A 22,935-nucleotide genomic window follows, 5' to 3' on the forward strand; every position below is an offset into this window, starting at 1 on the left:
AAAGGAATCAGGTGAAAATAGTTTTGCTAAAATTCGCTGAAAACATAAGTGTTGATATTTCTACCATTTCATTTGTGTTGTTTCTTGTTGTGGAAACACCTGGGATAAGTGTACACACAAAGTGAAACAAATACAGTATTCATAGGGTTTCACAAAAAGCCTAATTATTTTTAAGCAAATAATCTAATAGTAGGGCTACCCTTGCTTATAAAGTCTTCAATATGCAATATCATTCTTTAATTTGTTTAAAAAACTCCAGACTTCTTAAATTATAAATTTCTTTATGCATTAACCTGCCTCACACTTCATTGTTGTTGCACATTTTCAGCACAAAGATTGTTAAATAAGAGTAAAATGGAAAGGTAAAGAGTGCTTCTTGTGAGTCAAAAAAATCCTTCAAAAGGTTTGCTTTTGATGAGGAACATGCAGTTGACTATTTGTATATGAAAAGCAGATCAGACAGGAGATAATCAAACCACATTGAGTGAAACCATATTTATTTTGGTCTACTAAAATACGACTTGTCAAATCACAACCTATGAATTAATGGTATATTTTATCAACTGAAAGCAAAAGCACCTTAGTGTTTAGGATGTATCCTTGAGTGTTTTCATTTCTATATTTCATAATATTTGGCACAGCAAGTTACAGCTACTTAGCATTAACAAAACATTGTTGTTGTTGTTGTTGTTGTTGTTGTATCTAACTCAGTTCTCAGTTTCCAGAAATGTTGAGAACAGCTCATTGACTGTAACCCTCTGTTAGACAGAAATGTTGAAATAGGTTTTTGACTGTGTTTAAAACTAAAATGAGCCTGACTGTTTTATATGAACAACTGTAATTATATTTTGGATTTCATAATTTGATGCTTATACAAAAGGTAACATCTTAGTTTAAATGGAGGTAAAAGATTTAGGGTTCTTTTGATTTCTAAAATAAAAAAAATCACTTTCACAATAAATGTGAAGATAACCTTGTGTCTAGGAGTTCATTAATTGGAGTTCCAGCTCAGGGAGGTTGCCAGGCTGTGCCTGGGACACATGGGGAAGCTCTGCGTTAATTTAGCTCTTCTAATGTCTTCAAAGAAAACCTTTACACCCACCGAGGCCCACCGAGGAAAGGCAGAGATCACCTGAGAGCTGAACTGTCTTCTACTGTGTAAAAATGATGAAGTTCATAAGGTGTGAAGAAGATCTGATATCTGACAGCACTCATTGATCTTTGACCTTCTTTGCTCCTCTGTACTGTACATGCCAATCACAGGGCAAGATAGTTAACTGTCTCTTCCAAGCTAATACAAAAGGCATCTGATTATGTTGCAGCTTGTTATAGTGGTTTCTAAAAACTGTGGCTGTGTTCTAATGAATTAGGCTAGAATTTTTCATTTTTATGACATTCATATCTGTATTTGAGTAGTGAATGATGCTACCTGTACTCCTGGCAAAATAATTCTATCATGATTAATTGTCAAGGGTAGTAAGGTGGCCGGTCATTAGCATTGCAGCTTTGGTTCAATTCCAGACCTGGGATGTGTTTTCGCCAGGTGCTCTGGTTTCCTTCTACAGTCCAAAGAAATAGTGGTAGGTTAATTTGCTTCTAGGAAAACTGGCCCCAGTGTGAATGAGTCTGTGTCCATATGCCCTGGTATGGACCGGTGTCCTGAACAGGTTATACTCTGCTTTTTGCCCATTGCTTGCTGGGATAAGCTCTGGCTCCCCCGCAACCCTGTATTGGATAAAATAGAAAGTTAGAAAATGGATGGATGAGTAATTTTCTTCTATTTATGCAACTAAAGCTGCCAGAAATATTTCCAATGTAAATTCCCATGGTGCATCAAAACAAATTAAAACACAATCCAGTTATAACTGAAATGACATTGATATTGGTATTATCCATATGGGATGCTGTTTGATATTGTGGTAGATTGACAATGTACATTTATTGAAAACTTATAGTATAAATTAACAAAATGTTTCTGTACATTGGCTGCAGAAATTGTGTTACCCGTAGAGAATTCCTAAGTAAAGAAAGATGATGTATCAAAAATTAACACTTGCATCACTTTACATTAGTAACATAGGATGGCTACAGGTACAGGACCTGGTTACTGCCCTGTACCTTGTTGTTTTATTCTAAATTAATTTTAGTGGCAAACAAAGATCAAATACTTTACTCTGTTTTATGTGGCAAGCCAAATAATCATTTAACAATATGTCTTAATCATTTTTAAATATATTCATAAATTTAAAGACATTTATAACTATGTGTAAGTATCTATGAATATTTAGAATACATCATAAAATGATTAAGAAGTATCTCAAAATCTATAAAAATATTAAAGATATCTATAAATGAGTTATAAATATCTTCAAATATTGTGGTATAATATGATATTGCTGAATATAATAATAATAGATTTACACATTTTAGATTTGACCTAGCAATAATTTCATTTATCATGCATTGCTGCTTACAGTATGTCCTACTGCTGTCACCCTACTTATCTGAAGAGAAGTACAATGATATGTAATTGTATAGGGTGTATGGAGATTGTAAACCAATGCCAGAAGATTATAAGTCTGTTCTGATGTACCATATTTTTTTTCCCATGTGTTGGTATTAATAATTTCCAACATTTTTAGGCAATCCGTCCAACCCTTACCCTAATGAAGACAAGACCGGTAGTGCAGGCTTTTCCAATGTAATATTTGCATTGTTCTGCACTGCCTAAAAAGGGGAGTGTTTATGTCTGTAGAGTCTATACGCTACTGTTTGCATAAGAACCCATGACAAACCTCTCTAAACTAGAAGAAGCTATTTTAAGGGTTTATGAGGACCTTTTAAAAGTGCTGTTGTTTACTTAGCAGGTACATGATAGGAATATCCTCAGTTAAAACGCATTAATTTTAACTTGCTTTTGAGTTATTTTTCTTGTCCAGTCAGTAACACTGTAACATTCTAGTCACTTTTTAAAATAAAAGTGAAAATGTTTTTTTTACACTGACATGCATTCTCATTCTCACCAATTTTAAGCTATTTTAAAAGATGTAACTACTTATAACTAACACTTTGGAATACAATTTTTTCTCACACTTAATCTTCTTTGTTCCAAAGGTATAAAGGTATTTTTGTTACTGGCCGTGAAAGAACATTGCTATATCAGAAGGATAAATGTTTCTTTTTCAAATTACTACCCAGGTTGTTTTCATAGCCTACGGACGAATAAACTTTTAAACGGTAAAAATATCTTAATTTTTTGCCTTGGGTATGAAACCATATCTCCAGCCAATGTTCACTCTGCGTATATATTTCAAAGTCTTGAAACTTTACTCCTGTTCACTGAAGTTCAGAACAGAAATATCACTGATAAGAATGTCAGTCCTGCTTTTCTGTTGAAATAAGGCTCTTTTCTTCAGACTCTGCTTACAGTGTCTTTAAGGTGCAGTATTAGGAAGAGACAGGCGGTGACAGTGAGAGAATTCTCAAGTCTTTTTGAGCTTTTTACCTCTAGCAGTCTGCGTTTAGAACAGCAGCCCCAGGGTATGCTGGTCTCCAATACAAAAACAAGTACACAAGAGATTTGCACAGTATTCTACTACTTAGGTTTCTATGTCTGCATTTGATTTTCCTTGCATGTACATTCTTGCTTTTATCCTATTCTGGTCTCTTTTCTTAGATGAACAATACACTGCGGCCCTGTGCTGGCCTTCAAAAGTTGAAAATGGATGAAACTCAAAGTCACTCAAAGAGCTTTAATGTCTCAGAAATAACATTACTGAGTTGTTTTGGTACTTTTGACACTTGAAGGAAATAACAGGTAATATATAGTGTGTTTTTACTTAGGAGTTCACCTTAAAAACCTAACACTGAGGAGGGAATAAAGAAATGTATAGCTTAACTGGCATAATGACGTTATTATTAATTGATGGTACATACAACAGTAATCTCTCCTGACCATAGCTTTTCTTTGTCCATCTGGGTTGGATTACTTGGATTAACTTCCAGATATATTCATCTTTCCAATTTAGCCTTCCTGTGAGAGTATGTCTACCAGAAGACTGATTACCCTTTTCACATGTGCAAGGCTTTAAATAAAATAAAAAAAATTGAACAAAAAAGGAAACGTCATACCACTCACTCATGGTTAAGTAAAGCAATGTGTTAAAAACAAATGTACATTTATATAAATTAAATATTTATACATTTATATTTATAAACACTATTTAAAAATGCATTTAGAAACTAAACAAACCTATATTTACAGCTCAAAAAATAAAAACATAACTGTAGCATTTGATTTCCAGAAGTTAGTTGTCCACCACCAGGTGTACTGGGTTTACCAAGTATAAGGGTTTTGTTGTGTAAAGCAGAGAACATCCCATGCTCAACAAACAAAAAGTAATTGTTTATCCACAAGTTGTTAGGCTCTTTACAACCCCTGGGCAATTTTATATTTACTATACAATATATAATTGCTAGTACAATACATTTTGTGGATATTTTGGCTGGATATCCTATCATCATGCAGGCTTGGGTGGCAATATACGGTGCCTCCTAAGAGTATCGGTGCATTTCCTCATACAGTCCTTTTCCGATATCAATGACACTATATACTGTATAAAATGTAATAGCGGTTAGTTTGGACAAAAGGGGCATACAGCTGTTACCACAGGCTAAAGGAGAAAGGTAGTTTGGTCAGACAACAAATATCTTTGCGCGCAACCTTCCGTCAATAACCATTTCTATCTGTGGTACCATGACTCCACGTACTGACCAAGTCTGCCTTTTCTGTTTGTAAGTTTGTTCATCTAAATGGGAAAGATGGTGGGTATTTTATCCTGAATACAATGTACCAGCTGTCAGGAGTAACAGGTGAAATTCGTTTGGTAAGCGTTTGAGTTTTAAAATTGGAATGGATTATTATATCACGAATTGGAAAATGACTATTCTTCAAAACATTGGCCTTTTGCATTCTAAAAATCAGAAAATGTTCACTCTCCGTGCCACTCTATGATATCAGGTGATTTACAGTGACGGCATATTCTTCAGAGACTAAACGACAGGTGAATTCGAAAATGACACAGGTAACTAACAGTATACCAATGAAATTCTTAGTGCAGGTGTAAAAACATTAAGCCTCATAAAAATACGAAAATAAAATGAATTAATCTGTTTTTATTTGAATACGGTCTCAAACTAGAACTCATCACATTTGTAACACCAATCCACAAACATTAAAATGTAACCTATTAACGAATTTGTATTACTCTTAAAACTGCAATTATTCTTTACATTTTAACTAATTTTTAGAACTGGTGAATGTGAGCATGTCCTCGATTTAGTAAATAATTTAGCTTCACGGAATAAAGGTAAACAGAACGAATGGCAAGGAGAAAACCCAATACGGTAAACATATCAGATTTTAACTTTTTTTTGGCTATTTATAACATTACTCCAGCCTTAGTAACTCGGGTGTCCCACTTTTTAAAGCCCATAAGCAGCAATCTTTAGCTACGCAAAGCACGCTGCCCCAGCTGCGCAGTTTGCGGTAGTGTGTAAACACCAGCAGCTCTCTCGCTCCTCCTCTCCACCTCTCCTCCCCCAGTTCCCTCCACTCCCTCTCCCAAAGAGCCTGAATGATAAACTCCGGGACAGAAAATGGCGGCGGCGGGGAGCCGGACCTCGTCGTCGGGAATAGCAGAGTTAAATAACGGCAGTGGCGTCGGCAGTCCTTCTCAGGGCACCCTCAGCACGGCTGGTCTTCCGAGCAGCCTCGGGCCGACGAAGAGCGGCTGCGGCGGGGAAAACCCTCAGTGGAGACGCAGGGAGCTGCGGAAAGTGAGGAGTGTAGATCTGGACAAGCCCGAGTCGCTGCTGCTGTCTCCCGAGACCGGGACTGCTCCGATATCGGCGCAGCTGCACTTCTTGTCGATTTCTACTCCCGGTGGGATCCAGGCGACCCTCCTGCAACCCAGCCAGCCGGCTCCGCAGAGCAACTCGCTGCACAGCCGCCCCGTGTCGGACAGCTCGGGTCACGCCGGCGGCTTGTGCGCTGCCGCCGCTCTGGAATTGCTGAGCATCTCCACTCGTGGGAGCTGCGGCAACCACAATGCAGACTGTGGTGCCACGGGGGCTTCACTGGACATGATCTCTTCACCACATAGGTAGGAGATTAAGCCTTACTCCCCTCCTCCTCCCCCCGGAGTCTCGAATTTAACGGGGTTTGCTTTTCGAGTTGTGGGTGTTGTGATCTGCTTTACGGGTGAGGTGGATGTTTGCCACGGCAAAAGTGCAAGAAGTGCTTCAACTTTTCCCGGCGGATGTGATTTCCGAAACTTTCGTGAGTGTCACCACGGTACAGTCCTTAAAGAAGAGTTGATTGTGTGAAAAGCGCCGGGAAGTGAATTGCGATCCGTTTAAATTCTTAGTGGGGGAACGTTAGGAAATTTACGGATTTTTTTGGTGTTTTGTATCTCTTGGAAATCGCAATCTCAAAGGCGCAGGCGGCGGAAGAGTTGGTCCCTTTTAGATTGGGAAATGCGCTTTCGGGATGCAATTAATTGTGGATGAGACCCCGGGATTGAAACACCATTGCATGGTTTTAAAAATAGCCCCGTTTTCCTTCTGGTTTCTAATGTCAGAGCTCAAACTGAAATCTTCTGCTTAAAGAAGCCACACGGATACCTAGATACCTCTCCCGCAGCTGAAGGTGGGAATTCAAAGTTTTACACCGAAGATCAACGAAACAGCGATTGTTTACTTTTAAGGTTAACGGTCCCACCAAACGTTTTTTTAATTATTTCTCAGGTTTGGCACGTCAGCCTTTTCCTCGTTAGCCCAAAATACGTGCGTAATGGCTGTTTCCTATCATTTCTTGAGTCCACGTCCGCATCCTGCTACCTCAGTGACAGAAGTCATGATCGCCTCTACGTTTGAAAATGTGTAACGTGTGGTTTCCAGCCTATCAGCTGGAGCTGTTGAAAGACATTGTTCCGGCTGTTTCTATAGCCAAGCCGGATTTTGTAGTACGTACTAAGGTGTACATGGGGTGTGAAGTCTTATTTTATTAACATTCCGAGAAAAGTAACGTCTTCTTTTACTGCATCGATTAAATCAAGATGTGGAAATGCAAGATGAGCTATCGGTGATTTATGATGGCTTGTATGGGATTGATAGTAATGTGGTGTATTCATACAGTTTAAAAGAGGTCCAGTCAGTGTTTTATTTCTAACTCTCCTCCTCCGCTCTTGCGCCTCAAGCCTGCAAGGTTTCGAGCACGTGAGCGGAGACGCCAGTTTCTGCTGGAGTGCAGCTGTAGGGAAACTCGCAGGAGCGCAGGGCTGTGATTGCCTTTGAGAGGGGGGGGGGGAAGAAGCCAGTTTCTTTTGAAATATGTATCTTTTTTATGTCGTGTAGAACAACTGTGGAGTTAAACAGTGTTACAGGGTTCACCAATTTATTTCGGACTGCAGAGGTGTGCTAGATATCTTTTAATTCTAATCGCTTATAAACGCCATAGACGTGCATAGAGCGAAACATCTTTTTTTTTGGTGGAGTTAAACTTTTCTTGCTGTGAAAGTTAAAAATTAATGGGGAAGTCCTTTACTCAGACGAATGAATCAATGTTATGGCGTGAGATGAAGCAACGAAGCGGTTAGAATGAAGGGCTGCGTTTTTGTTGTCAGTGCGGTGAAGTCTTTTTGTAATGCGAGAATCGGGGTGTAGAATTGGATAATATACGGTGAATACAATGCGTCAAGATAAAATGGTGAAAGAGCGGTATTCCAATGTGGTATATCACCTTTGCCTCTGAAAATGTACAACTGAAAACGCACGGGTCCAATTTCTGCATAAAGATAGTTCTAGTTTAGTGTATTGAATAGGTACAGATGGAAAGTGAGATAAAAAGCTACTTTACATATCTCTGGGCAGAACACACCAACCAGATACAAGATGTAGACATCCATATCAACACATCCTATGGTAAATAGAAAATAGAAATTACATATGTTTATACATTATTAATATAATTTTAACTATTGCTGAATAGCAGAAAAGTGAGTAAGCTATCTGGCATAATGGTTCCCCTTCTGATTATAAGACTTTCTTTAGCCTCACAGGAAGATCATAAAGCTGGTAGAATTAAGTACAGAGCAGCATCCAGAAATGTTAGTTTTGCACAGATATGTTTTTTTACCATATGTTTTTTGTTGGGAGTCTTTCACCATAATTACCTAAAGATTTTGTGGTTTTAAAGAGTGGATGGTTTAAGTACATGCTTTCTTTAAAATTCAGATAAGGTGGATTGGAAACCATCTTTGTCAAAGTTTAGACCAGTCCTCCTGGAGCCATTTCCTGCAGTGGGAATGTATTGTGAACCGATACTATTGTTTTGAGCCAGGTTTCTTTGGGAATGTGGTTTCTTCTGTGTTTATAAGAGTCCTTTTTGAAGTTAAACATTCTCAAGAGTGTTTAGCGATAGAGATTTGACATGGGAACTTAATTTAAATGTGCCTTCAAGGCACAAATTCTTTTTTCCTATTTTTAAGACAGTTTAAAAGGCAACCAGTATAGTAAATAGTGCAGTTCCCTGTTTTGTACATGTTCCACTTTGCCCATTTGCATACAAAAGTGTATGCTTTTATTCTAATTTTTATATAACTATGGCTAAAATATAACAGGTGATATTTTTCCCATTGACATTTCAAAAGAAAAAGGTTTCACTAGACATGCATGAAACATTTTTCACTAACAACCATGCTTTGTGACATTTGGTTGAAACTCTTGGGTTAAATGATCAAAAGTTGTGTGTTGGTGAATATTTAATGAGTATTTCCATTACTGAAGCAGAAAGCATTTCTAATGCTTGTGGATGAGAACTGGAATGTGATGTGTACCTTACTTATTAACAGTTTAATGTGCACATTTGCTTTTAAAGGTGCCTTAGTTGCGTGACCTGTAAAACTATTTTTTTTGTGAAATTGAAGCCTAAACAACCTTTTTGTAAAGTCTCTAAAGACGTGTTTGCATGTGCAGTACAGTTTTATGTTCATGCGGTCTGTGGGATCTGTAGGTAACTTCACTCAAAAGATCTCTCCTTCTAAAAAATATGCTCCTTCGGGGGCTGCATTTTGGACTGTAAGTCCATTTGCAGTGTCTGAAATGAACACTAATGTTGTTCTGTTGCTGCACATGTATGTCTAGATCTTCACACGTGTCATGTTGGTATATTAATAAGACAGACATTATGTGAAGGTTTTACAGAATTTGGATAAAAATGTCTTATTTTTTGGTCACCCACCCTAAGTTAGTCTCTTATGCCATTCTGAGCTCCATTTACTCTGGCAGTAAGCAATAGATGTCTCAGTGCTCTTTGTGGGGTATTTCTCCATTCATTGGTGATGAGATATAGGTAAAGCTAGGTTCAGAATTAAAAATAGAGTGCCGTATTTGTCTTCAGCTGTGTTTCTTCTGTGGGTGTTTGTTGCTTTCCATGCTTTGTGATCTGTAGGGTGTCATGTGATAGTCTACCCCTGCCCCCACTCTACAGCCTGAAGTAAAGTCTGGTAGTAAACCCCTTGTCCAAATCTGCATGGTTAAAGTCATACGGTTGCCTGTTTTGCCTTAGTGGGGCAAATGTTAAGGCAGCCACAGCCCTGTGGTGCCATTTCACAGTTTTGTGTACGCTTCTCCTTAGCACGCAGGCCTTTCAGGGCAGGTAGGCTAGAATACTTGTGCACTGTTTTGTCGGCCTCTTGAGAAATTCCTTGTTCTATAACAGCAGCGTGGGAAGGCATATATAGCCAGCAGGGGTGCTCCTGAAACGCAGAACGTCGTTACCCTTTGCACAGGAAACCATTCCGGTTTATTTTGAAGATATACTGCTGCCAGGTGTCCCATCATTAACCGGAAAGATTCATTTATGAGCAGTGTTTTTAATCAGGGATCAGTTTTCTGCTCTAGCTTTGATAGGGTTAAGTGAATCTCGTGTTAGGAAAAGTGTGAGTACAGTGAAGTAGCTTTTTATTTGGGAAGGTTCCCTTCCCAGTCTTCAGGGGCAGTTATAGAGCTAGGTCATGGTTTCCTCTGAGCTCTGTGACTATCTAGAGAGTTTGAGATGGCAAATTGTTTTTCGGGATGTCTGAAGGGGAACTTCAGAAATGTATTTTGTACATAAAGTAAGCAGTAAATTAGGACTAGTTGTAAACAAACATTTGATTATAGTGGTTTGAATCCCATTGTAATGAACTAGAAAGTAGCTAATGTTATTTTTTTTTTTAGTTTTGTCTGTGTCATTGACACAGATACTGTTGTAAGCCGTGTGGTGTGACATTTGGTTTGGCAAACCCTTGTTTTTGTTTTAGTTTAAAAAAAACGTTACATAGACCCTTGCTCAACAAGCCTTATATTTAAATGGGTTCCAGTGTTTGCTGCTGACTTTGGGAAAAGATGACTGTGGGTCTGAGTAAAATTAAAATGTGAATTGTTCATTGATTTTTATATCAGTGGTATTCAGAACTTTGGTAGCTTTCCTAGACCTATAATTTCCTTAATGTTTTCTCATTGGATTGGGAATTAAATTCATGATTATGATTAGAATTCTTGTTTAAATCTGGATGCTACACTTACAGGAACTTTGGGTGTAAAAGTTTGACTAGGAAGCATTTTTCACTTCTCATCTTAATTCCTTGATTTTGTTTTAATCTAAAAAAGGGAAATGTCTAACAAATTTTGGGGGACACATCTTAATACCTGGCCTTTTTTAGAAAAGAATCCGAAGGTAGGCCTAATTTTAAATGCATGGATTTGAACAATTAAATGTAAAAAATGCCAACGTTCAGAAATTTTATTTGTGCAAATGCAACCAATTTCAGATAATTTTTCTGTTGCATGTCATAAAGCGATAATTTGTAACGTACTGTAGTAGCTAAAGCTAAAAGCCTCTTTTTTATGAACTGCAGCTATTGCTTCAGGAATTGGGAGTTCTTTTCTGAGACAGGGAAGTGGTTATTACTGGCTTTGCCTTGGGCAATAGACTGTTCTTTAAAAATCTCTTCAGATCAGGGATTCTGGAGTATCCACTGTAGAAAGGGGTTTTAAGTAATCTGGTTGTGTAGTGCAGCTTTATATGTTTTTCCTTAGCAATATTGTTACATTTAATATATTTTAATTTTTAAACAAAGTGGTTTTAAAGTTGCACTGATTCCAATAAAGACTTTTACAAGTGAATTTGAATGTATAGGTTTATTTCAATATTTAAACATTCTTTGAAAAGTGGAAAAGAACTTTTGGGGAATTCCTTCTGAAACTGAACGTTCTTCAACTGGGGCTGTAAGAGAAAGATTAATTGCATTGTATTATCATCATTTGAAAGCTCATTACGTAAAGTCTTCTACGTAAATCCTCTCACCAGTTCCCAGAAGGTGGAAGATACACCAATTCCTTGGGTCCCTAAAACATCTGTTTTCATGTCCAATGAATCAAGTAGAATGAGAATAGAATAAAAAGTCACAAGTATCAGAATAAAGAGACATTGTCTTGTATTTTTAGCGTCTTATCTTTGTCTGTCGGCCTTGAGTTCAGTTAGTTGTTTTTTTTCACCAATTAAGCTGCACAGGATTAGGCCTCCATCAGAATGTTTTGAATGTGCCACGCAGGAACTGTGCTCTCTTTTCCTAAAATTCTGAAGTCCGTTACACAAAGTCTTATTGTAAGTTGCAGAATTTATTTTTGCTGCTTTTAAACTGTGAAGGTCATGCCTAAAACGCCCAAGTAGTAAACAAGCTGTTGCCATTTGTTTACCTAGTTCTCATTTTGCAATACTTTTCCATAAAGTCCGATGCAGGGCTGGGCTTTAAAATTAATAACCCCATTTCCTGTGCAGCAGTTGGCTGCAGAAATCCAGTTGTGAGCTGTGTCCTTTTTTCTAATCGGAGGCTCCACGAAGTCTGACGAAAGTCATCCCTTAACGGATTGTTGTGCTTTACACTTGAATCGTCTGTGGTGTCCCTGCTCTTTTGCCCCTTTCTTGGTGCAGTTTTCCATCAGATGAATCGTGCCACTGTTGCTGTCTTAACTGTGGGAGGAGCTAGTGGCTCCTGATAAGAGGAAGGAGAGAAAATGCGATGGAGAAATAGATTTGTGTTGCAGACGCTCCTGAGTTTGGGGTGTCTGCAGTTAGAGGAGCTAATTTGTTTAATGAAAAAGTTCTCTTATGTGGGCAAGGTAAAAAAAAAAAACCCAACATGAAACGCATTTAATGAGACAGGACAACGGAAATGGGGAAATCCAGATGGTCAAATTGGTTTGATGAGGATGGCAACTAAGTACACATTTATTATTGATTAAAGCTGCAAAAACTTCCCCCCTTGCATGTTTATTTGAACGATCCATGAAACTGATAAATCAGGTTATGTCAACATGCTGTGTTGAGAATTGATTTATGAGAAGGTTAGGAAGCACTGCGTTTTTCTGTTTTTGTCTTAAAATGCACAGAGAATTAGTCCCTCCTCAAAGATAGGTGGTTTGACAAATGAATGTAAAGGAAAACAATCATTATTTGATGTAACAGATAACTGTTGTTTCTATTGCAAGGCTTCTGATGTGCTTTATACCAGTGACGGTCTTGTGTGCCAGGGTGCTGGTGTCTGGTTGCAGAGGGCATACTTGGTTAACCTTGAGCATGAGGGCAAACTTGGTTAAGTCAGGGCAGCAGTGTGGAGCATTGGTAAGTGTTCTGGACTCTTCTCTGAAAGGTTATGTGTTCAAATCCCAGGTGAGACACTGCACGTGAGGGCTCGTCAACAAGGTATTTCACAGGAAGTGTACCACTTAAATACCCAGCTGAATAAATGAGTGCAAATGTAACTTGGTTTGGGTGAAAATGTCAGGTAAATAACAATATAACCTGTAGCTCACCTGGTGCTTCAGGGCTCGGTAGTGTGTTGTAAACTGCCTGGGTGGCAGTAAAATGTTGGGAAAAGTTTTCCTCTGGAAGAGGGAAAGTTGGAAACACCCATCTGAACCTGGGATGTCTCAGATAGGCGTTTCCTGCTTTGGGATTACAGTTAATTTGTGTTATTTCCATCGGATGTGGCAGGAGTTCTGACATTCTGGTTCGTGCAGTGCAGTAGCTCGTTGGTTGTTTATGATGATCCCATTCTTCCGTTTGAAAAGTCTTTGTGACCATGAGGCTGTCTTTGTTCTAAGACATCAATCCTCCTCTTCTTTGTACCCAGTTGATTATAATGTTAAAACACAAATTCTAAGTAATTATGGCCTTTAGTGCATTTTAGTTTTTCCAGTTGGTTACCAGACATTTTAACTTTAGGCAACCCTAAAGTTCTGACTTATTTCTTAACTTAATGCAGCACATAATGTATTGGGTATTTATGTAGGTGTTGCCACATTCACTTTTTCAATCGTGTTGTCCTAAATCCTAAATATCCACAGCCTCTTGGTACTGCCACCCTACCACCCTCGAGCATTATTTCACCGTTTTGTGCAGAAAAACACGTAGTCATGGATTGTCAACATCTATTGCATCACATTTGGATTTTATATTTCTTTCTCTTGGGAATATTTCACTGAGCTTCTCCTTCAAAATTGTGTTTTGTGATGGGGTTTTTTTACAGCTTAAAAAGCTGTCAAAAGAAAGGCCCAATCAGAATCTTGAAATCATTCGTTTGTTGCTTTGCCGTCAGTCTTTATTCCTGCAATTTTGTGGGAGCAGCCAAATGATCAGTGTTAAAAATCGGAAGCCATTTCCCTTTTAAAATGTGAAGAGAGGAGGTGGAGGAAATTCAGGCAGAATGAAAAACTTGTGCTCGTCAAGAAACAAGCCACCACTAGATCTGGAGAAGCAAAAACAAACGCTTCTGAAGATTCACCGATATCCCAGGGGTGTGGAGGTTTTTTTTCCTCTGGGAACTGGTGAGAGGATTTCAGTGGTAGATCTGCTAGGTTCGGGTCTGTGACTCACTGTGCTGTGACCTTGCTGATTGTGCCAATTTCTACAGGTATGTGATGGGTGAAGTGATTTTTTTCAAATAAAAAAACGTGCAGCTTTTATGCACCTTATGCCTGAGTAAGAAACCAAGTTGTTGTTTTTTTATGAAATAACTCCTCCTTTTTTACTATTATTGTAACATGTTATTTTAAAGTTCTTACTGGTTTGAGGCATATATGATGATGTCCATGTCTTTGTGAGATATTGTATTTTAGTTATTTTAAGCCTTTAAGAGTTCTGCATGCTTTGGTCTCAATGTGTGGTACCATAAAGCTATAGATTTTGTCCATGAAGTTGTATTTCAGTCCACATAAACCTTTTGTAATTATCTTATGCCAATTGAATGGTTATGTAATGTTGTTGATTGTATTTGCAATATCTGGATTGCACACATCGTTATGATTTATATTCTCTTATTTATCTTTTATTTATCTTATTTAATATCTTTGTGATTGTGAACCTCCTGTTTGGTCAAAGATAGGGATTGCTTGGTACTGCTCTATATATCTGGTTGTATTGGATTGAAACTCTATATTTAAAATTAAAAATTTGAACTTTAGGGTATAGAAGACAGCAGTATTCATGGGGTATTTGTGGTTTCAATTTGCTTTCACGCTGCTTAATGGTTTATGGTACCTTTAAGCCTTGTTTAACAACAGCAACATCTTCAGTGTGTTTAAATGACATTTTGAAGTCAATCCCATTCAAATGATGGGGCTCCTGTTTATATCTACTTAGAAAGTAGGTCTGCCTACTTAGAGTAATCAAAATAAATAAGTCCAACCATCTTATTTTTTCTGGAATGGGGCCTTTCATGAAAATAACCACCTCAAAGGTACTGAACAAGAAAATAAAGAAGTATATATAAGGAGACACTTAAAAGGACACACTGTCTTGTCTGTAACTAAGCTATAACTAACAAAACAAACCTGCCCTTCTTAGAAATGAATGTGGAATTTCCTTCCCATGTTAATCACATGAGTGAGGCAGCACTCCTGAAACGAAAGACATTAAGTGTTATTATTCCTAAGTGAGTGGCATTAACAAGGACATCTAAAGCTGGTGTTAGCAGACTGGAATATCAATATATTTACATGCCTGTATTTGTGAATAATCATTATGTCATTTTCTAGCATTATTTAACTTTTTATATTTTCAGACTCATGATATTGGAAGCCTTGTCATCTGAATAGGTTATATCTAGAAAATGTAAATCTCTGCTAGCCTGTACATATTAACCCAGATTTTCTTGTCCAATGAAACAAATGCATCTAAAAACAAAATCTCATCATCTCTACTATAGTGAATGGATGGCTGATAATTTGTAGTTTGTCTTTTATCTGAAGATAACTTCAGTTTGGAGCTTTTAGTAAAGAATGTGTGGTTTAGTTATTTGGCTTAAATATTAAAAGTACCTTGGCCCTGCATTATAAAACCAGGTTTTAGATGAAATGTGTGCACACAGAGTTTGAGTTATATATTAATGACACCTAATACCCGTTAGATGCTGGAAAAGCTGAGTGCCTTGATTTCAGTTGTTGTTGAGCTGTGCTGTTAACTCTTTAAGTCTTTAAAGAATGTAGACATCGATCTGCCTTGTGTTGATGGGCTGTTTTTAACTTTTTTTATATCTCCTGAGTGGGTTTAATGGAGAGAGAAGTTTCGGTGCGTGGTATGCTTATCTCCTTTATTCCCCTCGTTTCTGTGATCTCATTTATTCTAAACACTGAGCAGGATACACCCAGCTCTCCTTATTTGCTGGAGATGGAACGTTCCTGAACTGCAAGTGGATAATGAAAAATCGAATAACTGGGAAAGAGGTCTCCTATACCATATATATAGCATAACTGTACCTAATACAACATGCAAATCAGCATAAATGACAACAAAATAACATGACTGAAAATAAGTACTGCACAGTTTTCATTCCTATAAATGAACATCAAGCACATAGTTTCACAGCTAACAAGTGCAGTAGTCTTTGTCGAAGGTGTGATGAAAGTTAAGGGAGGGGTGTGGTGTTTCATGTGGAGGAACACGTGTGCGCAAACTCTGAATTGAGCCTTTGAGACGCCTGGCCTGTGATGTTGCAGGCCTCTGAGAGTGTTCTAGAAAATTTTGAGAGTGCCTGTCGCACCAGGCTTGGCTTGACGCCGCGAGGACACAAACCATGGAGGAAGAAACTGCGGAATAGGAGGAAGGAATGGGTTTGGGATCTGTTTATAGTTACAGGCCTAATTTTGAGTCTCAAAAGAAAAGGTCTTATTGTAAGGGGGAAAATTGATTTGTAGTTGTTAGCACGAAACTGTTGAAACCTTGTGTAGAGAGAGAGTGTTCTTTCAAGCGCAATTGAATGTATTTGACAAGACATTTCAGCTGTTGAAATACAGGAGTGGCCTTTGTTGATAAACATTGTCCATCAATTTGTTTTTTGACTGTGGGGTCTTCGTTTTGAGGCAACAGCATTACTATAAATTGCTATAGTTAACAAAGATTAACAGATGAACATTAACAAAGATTAAGATTGACACCTGAAGAAGGCTCCATGGCCAAAACGTTGTGTTCTCTTCTTTTTTTCAGCATGGAATAAACCTATTACTTGTTCCTTTGCAGCCTACGCATGCTGACGCAGCTACCCACCTGAACTACTAAAGATTAACGTTACTAAGTAAAAAGCTAGAAGGTCAGAAACACATGTTAAATCATTTATATAATTCTTATATTGCCTCCTGGCAATTTTAATTAATTCAGTAAGGTTAATTTGAAAGAAATTATGTTGCTGTAAATTCCTCAGGAAAATTAAGTCACAGCTTTCAAACTTTGTATCTGTCACACCAGAATATGGCTTATTTGGAGTTTGTTGTTGATGATTATGCATGCAGCAGCATCTTGAAAAAAGTAGTGAATGTGTGTTAAGTTTCAATCCTGTAAATGACTGTGGTATAACTGTACCGTTGGAGATGAAGTCAGCATGTCTCTCAGTAGAAACAGATTAGTAGACGGATCAAGAACGTACTGAAATACTGCCAGTTATGTTATTTATTTCTCTTCAGATCAGTGATTTGTGTATTTGTGGTGTGTGGCAAATAAAATTACTAATTTAATTACTTAAACAGTGGAGAAATATCCAGAATTGCAAATTTTGAATTCTGGTTAGTGACATAAATCAAACTGGTTAGCTGCTTGTTTGAGTGTTAGGAGGTCTGGAGAATTAACCACCGCACTGCAATGCTGAGAGAAATGTGTGTTGGGTGAGTGTGAAATGTGACACTTAAGCTTTCAGTATTGGGACTTGAAATGGATCCTTGGGTGTAGGCAAGGTGGTGTGAGGTGCTTTTCTGTAATCAGCTGAACTGTGATTAATCGCACTACGGGAAATGGGAGGGAAAGAATTTAACAAAGTGTCTTACTTTTATGTTATCTAACTCTTCAGTAATGCACCAGATCATTCTTCATAATAATCAAGACTTATCTGGTACCAGGTATGTTATGGTCAACTTGTGTTACATGTCAGTTGAGCTGGGTTGTTTCTTGTTTGCCTATTTCTTGCAGTCAAAGAACAAGTATAAACTTGCCTTAAAACAATGTAGAGCAATGTAACTGAAGCAATTCAATCCCTATGAGAGACCACTGTTAACTTACAAAAGATTTATGACGTTTGTTTTTACTTTTCATTATTTTAGTTCAGGCTATAAAAATGGAAGGAAGAAAAAACTGAACCTGTTTTAAACGAGTAAGCACAAGTTATTTTTAGATTTTTGCACGAAAGTTATTTTTGCTTTGGGAAAGATCAGCACGATAGGTGCCCTAAATACAATTCTCTCCTTATGTCTCCATTAGGGTCGTAATAAAGTTGTTTTCAGTTAATACACCAGAGGGGTATAGCAGCTTTTTTTCGGTAAAAATAATCTGCACTGTCCTATTTTCAGTTGTTTGAGGTCATCTCAAGGAACATCATTCTTTACTTATCAGACTCTACATACTCTGCATGAAACCCTGCATTGCTCATTTTTAAGCGCAGTTTTCTCCAAAAGGTGTTTTAATGCTTGGATTTCATTTTGCTACTGTTTTTATAAATCCCCTCCCCATTAATACCAATTTTTGTTTTTGGGGGGATAAAAAGTGCAAATAAGCACATAAAATTGCCTAAGATTTCTAAATAGAAATGTAGTATAAGTTGCATCATTTCAATCTTTATTAGATCAGTGGATTTAAGAGCTCTTAAATTTAACATTCCAGTGTGTGATTGTCCAGCTTTGTGTTGCAACAACACTAAAGATCCTTGGCAGCAACTGTGACTTCAGTAGTGAAACTCTATACAATCCCTCAGGTGAAACCTGCCCAAACAGTCTAGGCACTGTCCTCTGTTTCTCCTTTTCTTTTGTTTGTCTCCTCTGTTTTTTGCTTTTTTGTAGCTGCTGTTCTGAAATCAAACAGTTGTTGAAGGGCCAACTCCTGAATTCTGAAAAGGTGATTGGTTTTGTCAGGTTGTGATTGTTTAGTTTCTGAATCTGAATTAGGGTTTCACTGTCCTTAGCTCTGAATCTGTTATTGCAGTTAATTCCGAAAGCATGGTTCCTTCTAGGTTCCTCCATGGTCCCTTCCTCTGCCAGCAGCCATATCACTCTGCAACTCACAACTGGCAACCCACTGAAGCTAAGCAGGTGTGAGTCTGGTCAGTACCTGGATGGGGGACCTCCTGGGAAAAACTAATGTTGCTGCTGGAAGAGGTGTTAGTGGGGCCACCAGGGGGCGCTCACCCTGCGGTCCATGTGGGTCCTAATGCCCCAGTATAGTGACGGGGACACTATACTGTAAACGGGCGCCGTCCTTCGGATGAGATGTAAAACCGAGGTCCTGACTCTGTGGTCATTTAAAAATCCCAGGGTGTTTCTGGAAAAGAATAGGGGTGTAACCCCGGCATCCTGGCCAAATTTCCCATTGGCCCTTACCAATCATGGCCTCCTAATAATCCCCATCTTTGAATTGGCTTCATTACTCTGCTCTCCTCTCCACTGATAGCTGATGTGTGGTGAGCGTTCTGGCCCACCATGGCTGCCATCGCATCATCCAGGTGGTGGTGGTGGAGGGGAGTCCCCATTACCTGTAAAGCACTTTGAGTGGAGTGTGAGTGGAGCGTGTGAGCTCCATTATTAATTATTATTAGACAATGTCCATTCTGTTTCCTTCGTTGACATGTATAAATATCAGAATACAAGTCAGAATATATCAGATATAAATATCAGAAAAGGGCAAAGGTTGGGATTGTTTTGACCTTTTGAGGTAATAGGCATTAAACAGCTTTTTGTTTTCCTTTGTAGTTTGTATTAAATAGTCTGCCCTTACCTCCCTTATGTTTCATGCCTGAATTGTTTCTATGCAATATTAGAAATGAAATAATGTGCTTTAGCATTGCATAGAATAGTTTAGATTGAGACCAAAGGCATATCAGCCAAGAAAATAGCTTATTGTACAACCAACCATTTGAGAAAAAAAATAAAGGTTAAAACATTAGCTGTTAATACTGTATCTGATGTAATATAATAAGTTAGGCTTTTCCTTAGTGCTTTATAAATTTAATGGCATCCAACTTGGTTCATATTCCTTGTTTTATTGGTGGAAGTGGGGAATCTGAAATGTGAATATTATTGCATTAAAAATGTGATGCATAACATTAAACTTTCCTCCAGATTATTTTGATTATTTTATGTATTTAATTATTCCTGCGGTGAAAAAAGTCATCATCTCATTATTTCAAAAGGTTGTCTCGTTTAACCAACAGTACATTTCTAATGCTGAATTGAAGTTTTCTTTAAAGTGGTACAGTAGTCTGGAAGTCAGTTATTTTTCTTTACTTTTGCAGCTTTTTGAAACTTGCTCTCTTTTACCATTCTCCATGCAAAGATTTACCTCAAACAAAATTGAAGCTTTGTTTTTTCTTTGGCTCAGAGTTGTCTTTCTTAAGGACTCATAGTTTTTAGTTTATGCAAATTTCATCATGTCAGGACCCAGTGGTAATGCAAGAGGCAGATTTCTTTTTGTCAAGCAGACTGTAGCAGTGACTGCTGAGATTGAAAAAGATAATACAATTATTTAAAATATTTAGGATGCTGCCAGAATGTCTTGCAGTTCATGAGCCAAGTGGACTGGGGCAGCCTGTGATACATTCGATTCTAACAGTCCTGTACCAAACTTCCGTAGACACTCCTTAAAGCTCACTGGGAGGAAATTCAAGGAGAAACTGGCCTTTTCACAGTGGAATTTTCCAGTATAGGCACTGAAAAATAAGCTCATAGGTTGGAGCACCTGGAAGAGGTGCTTCACAGTATAAGGAAGTGACTGTACCACAGTGCTGAGTCTAGGATGGCATCTTCAGTAGCTTGCAGTGGTCACTGTGCTGCAGAGGATGTCTGTACACGAGGTTGAAGAGGGGATAGGCTTGCAGTTCTGCATTAACCAAAAGAACTGAAGAGCAGGTGCTGGTGTTAATAACTCTGGGAGTGATAAGGATTGAGTGGGTACAGTGGATAATATGCAACTCATGCTACGCTGAACAGAAGTGTGTTGTTGTCTCTGCTACATGCTGTGGGGGATGAAAATGCGTTTGTACTTGTTTTTCCTGCTGAGATTTTATTGTAGAACTAGTTTTATCATCACAATAATTTAAATATAATTTCTGACCTATTTGTGGATAAATATCATAGCTTTTAATTAATTTCACAGCATCTTTCTCCTTAGCGTGTTGCTAAGCTTGTCCTTCCTGCACTCTTGCCCTGACAAATCTTTAAATGTCCGATGGTGGAGTCTTGTGTCTAAATCAACCTGCTACTTACTACTGTAAGTACTACTGCTGGTGCTGGTATTTTAATCAAGCCTGATACCATGTTTTCATGTTTTTACTTTTGTTTTTAACTCCTGTACTGTTTCAGATCCACTCTTTAGAGATCTGTAAACATTACTTATCTTAATGTAATACACAGGTCTTAATTCTAACCACCAGTTGGTGCTCCTTTATTTCAAAACATTGTTTTCCTAGCTTATGTGCCTTTGATAAAAGTTTTGAAGCTGTTGTGAAGAGCAGCTAAGCACAGTGCAAAAAACGAGATCTATTTTGTTCAAGAGTACAGAGCTAATTAAAAATAGCTAAAGACCAAAGCATTCACTTAAGGGTTCGCATTTGTGTAATTTATTTTTAAACGGGTGTATGTTTACACTGAGCTGAGATGACCCAGGGAAGTTTCAGAAGTTGAAGTGTTGGAGACCACAGTTGACTGAGTTACTTTTAGAAAGTAATCCACTATAGTTATTCTAATGTGTAACTGATTACTTTTTAGAAATAGCAAGCAGTATTGGGGACAAGTCATCTTTTATTGTTCTGTGTAGTGTGTATAGCTGAATGCATTACTTGTAACTTTAATGGATTACTTTTAAAAAAGTACTTTCCTCAGTGCTGTTCATGGTATTATTAGTTTCTGGCTATACATTGAATTCATAGTAAACCGAGATGTCACAAAATGAATGATATGTTGATCGGTCAAACACGATTCAAGGATGTACACGTGAATACAGAATGATTAAGAAGTACAGTTTTATTCTAAAACATTGACAAATACAATCATTATGAGACTTTTTTATCAAAATTATTTGTCTTATTGCCTTATCCCCCTACATGCTGCTAAGGAATGTCTTAGTGTCGCAAAATCTGAGATTTCACAAAAATGAAAACTGCATGCCATTATTTATAATGAATTTCTAGTAACATTGCATTCACATTCTTCATTTCACAATTACACAATGATTTAAAGCCTCAATTGTTATTATTAGGAGATTGTAGTCTAGTTCTGATTAAAACTGAATTTACTGGCTTATTTACCTTTCTATGTTGCTCTTGTGGAGTAGCAACTGTACAGTGCAGACCAGTATATTTGAACGGAAAGCAGTAAATCAATTTTGAAAAGTATATCAAGACAAGTACTGTGAAACATTCTCAGTTGTGTTGTAAAAGAAAAATTAAAATAGCAGAAGCACTTATTTTATATAAAAAAGTGCCTTTTAATAACTGCTCTGCATTTTTTAGGCATTATATCAACATGTATTTCTCAGTATCCCAAATTTAGTGAATTCCACCTCTTCATTAGGTATTCAATCAATTAAGTTTCCTTTCCAGGACCTGATTTTACAGCAGGGCATTTACTAGATCAGTAACGAGTTAAGTGCTGTAATTAAGTGTACAAGCAGCCTCCAGCTGAGGTTTTAACCCACAACCGCTCTGGTCCAAAGTTCAGAGCCTTCACCGCTATACCAAACTGCTGTCCCAAAATAAGCTGTGAAGAAGCAGGTGTTCAAACAACATGGCTAGTTAGCTGGGTGTTAGAACAGTGTTTCTTCATTTTTTTAGATGTACAGCCCAACTTTAAAAGAATCCAGTTGTCTTTAACCTTCAGAAACCCATTGTGTTCAACAGCTGTTGAGCTGATATGAAACCATAGACTTCAGAACGGGTAGCTACTGCTTAAGTGTTTTGGCACTATAAAAACAACGTGACAAAGTATGTATAGACGTGACCAGCACATAAATGCCCTGAGGACAAAGTTCTCCGTTGCTGATGATATTCTGTTTAACTTATATGACAGTCCATCCAGGACATGAGATACTGCTTAATCGTGGGCGGCACTGTTTATGGACCTTTCACCTAGACATTTAAGTGAGCGTTTTAAGTGTGCTGATATTTCTGGGATGTTTTTTTTTAGGAAAATCACAAAGCTCTCAGTGTTCATTTCTCTTTTCACTAGAAAGGTAAAATACAAATTAAAGTATAATTGGGATTGTAAGTGGATAATATATAATGAGCAGTTGCTAAGAGCTAGTGGAGCTGGAAGCATTTCAAAATCTTTGGTTGCTAGGCAGTTGGAGAAAGAAATGTGCTC

General features: G+C 37.8%; 1 protein-coding gene and 1 long non-coding RNA gene across 4 annotated transcripts in view; one reads left to right on the forward strand and one right to left on the reverse strand.

The window, feature by feature from the left end:
* Positions 1-480: 480 nt before the first annotated feature.
* Positions 481-6,120, reverse strand: LOC148837903 (uncharacterized). The gene is made up of 2 exons (XR_016090854.1): positions 5,682-6,120; positions 481-1,725 (listed from the first exon to the last, which is right to left on the reverse strand). It is a non-coding gene; the product is annotated as an uncharacterized LOC148837903 (long non-coding RNA).
* map3k1 (mitogen-activated protein kinase kinase kinase 1, E3 ubiquitin protein ligase) overlaps positions 5,586-22,935 on the forward strand; it is a 59,034-nt gene continuing 41,684 nt past the window's right edge. The window contains exon 1 of one of the 3 annotated variants that reach the window (XM_088911711.1): positions 5,586-6,164. In XM_088911711.1, the coding sequence (XP_088767837.1) occupies positions 5,659-6,164 (506 nt within the window). In that variant the 5' untranslated portion in view covers positions 5,586-5,658. Of the gene's footprint in view, positions 6,165-6,655; positions 6,710-7,909; positions 7,984-22,935 lie in introns of those variants that run through there. The other 2 variants (XM_088911715.1, XM_088911714.1) reach the window with 2 other exon arrangements.

Source organism: Atractosteus spatula, chromosome 3 (assembly GCF_055471065.1).
Source record: "Atractosteus spatula isolate fAtrSpa1 chromosome 3, fAtrSpa1.hap1, whole genome shotgun sequence".
NCBI classification, from domain to species: Eukaryota; Metazoa; Chordata; class Actinopteri; order Semionotiformes; family Lepisosteidae; genus Atractosteus; species Atractosteus spatula.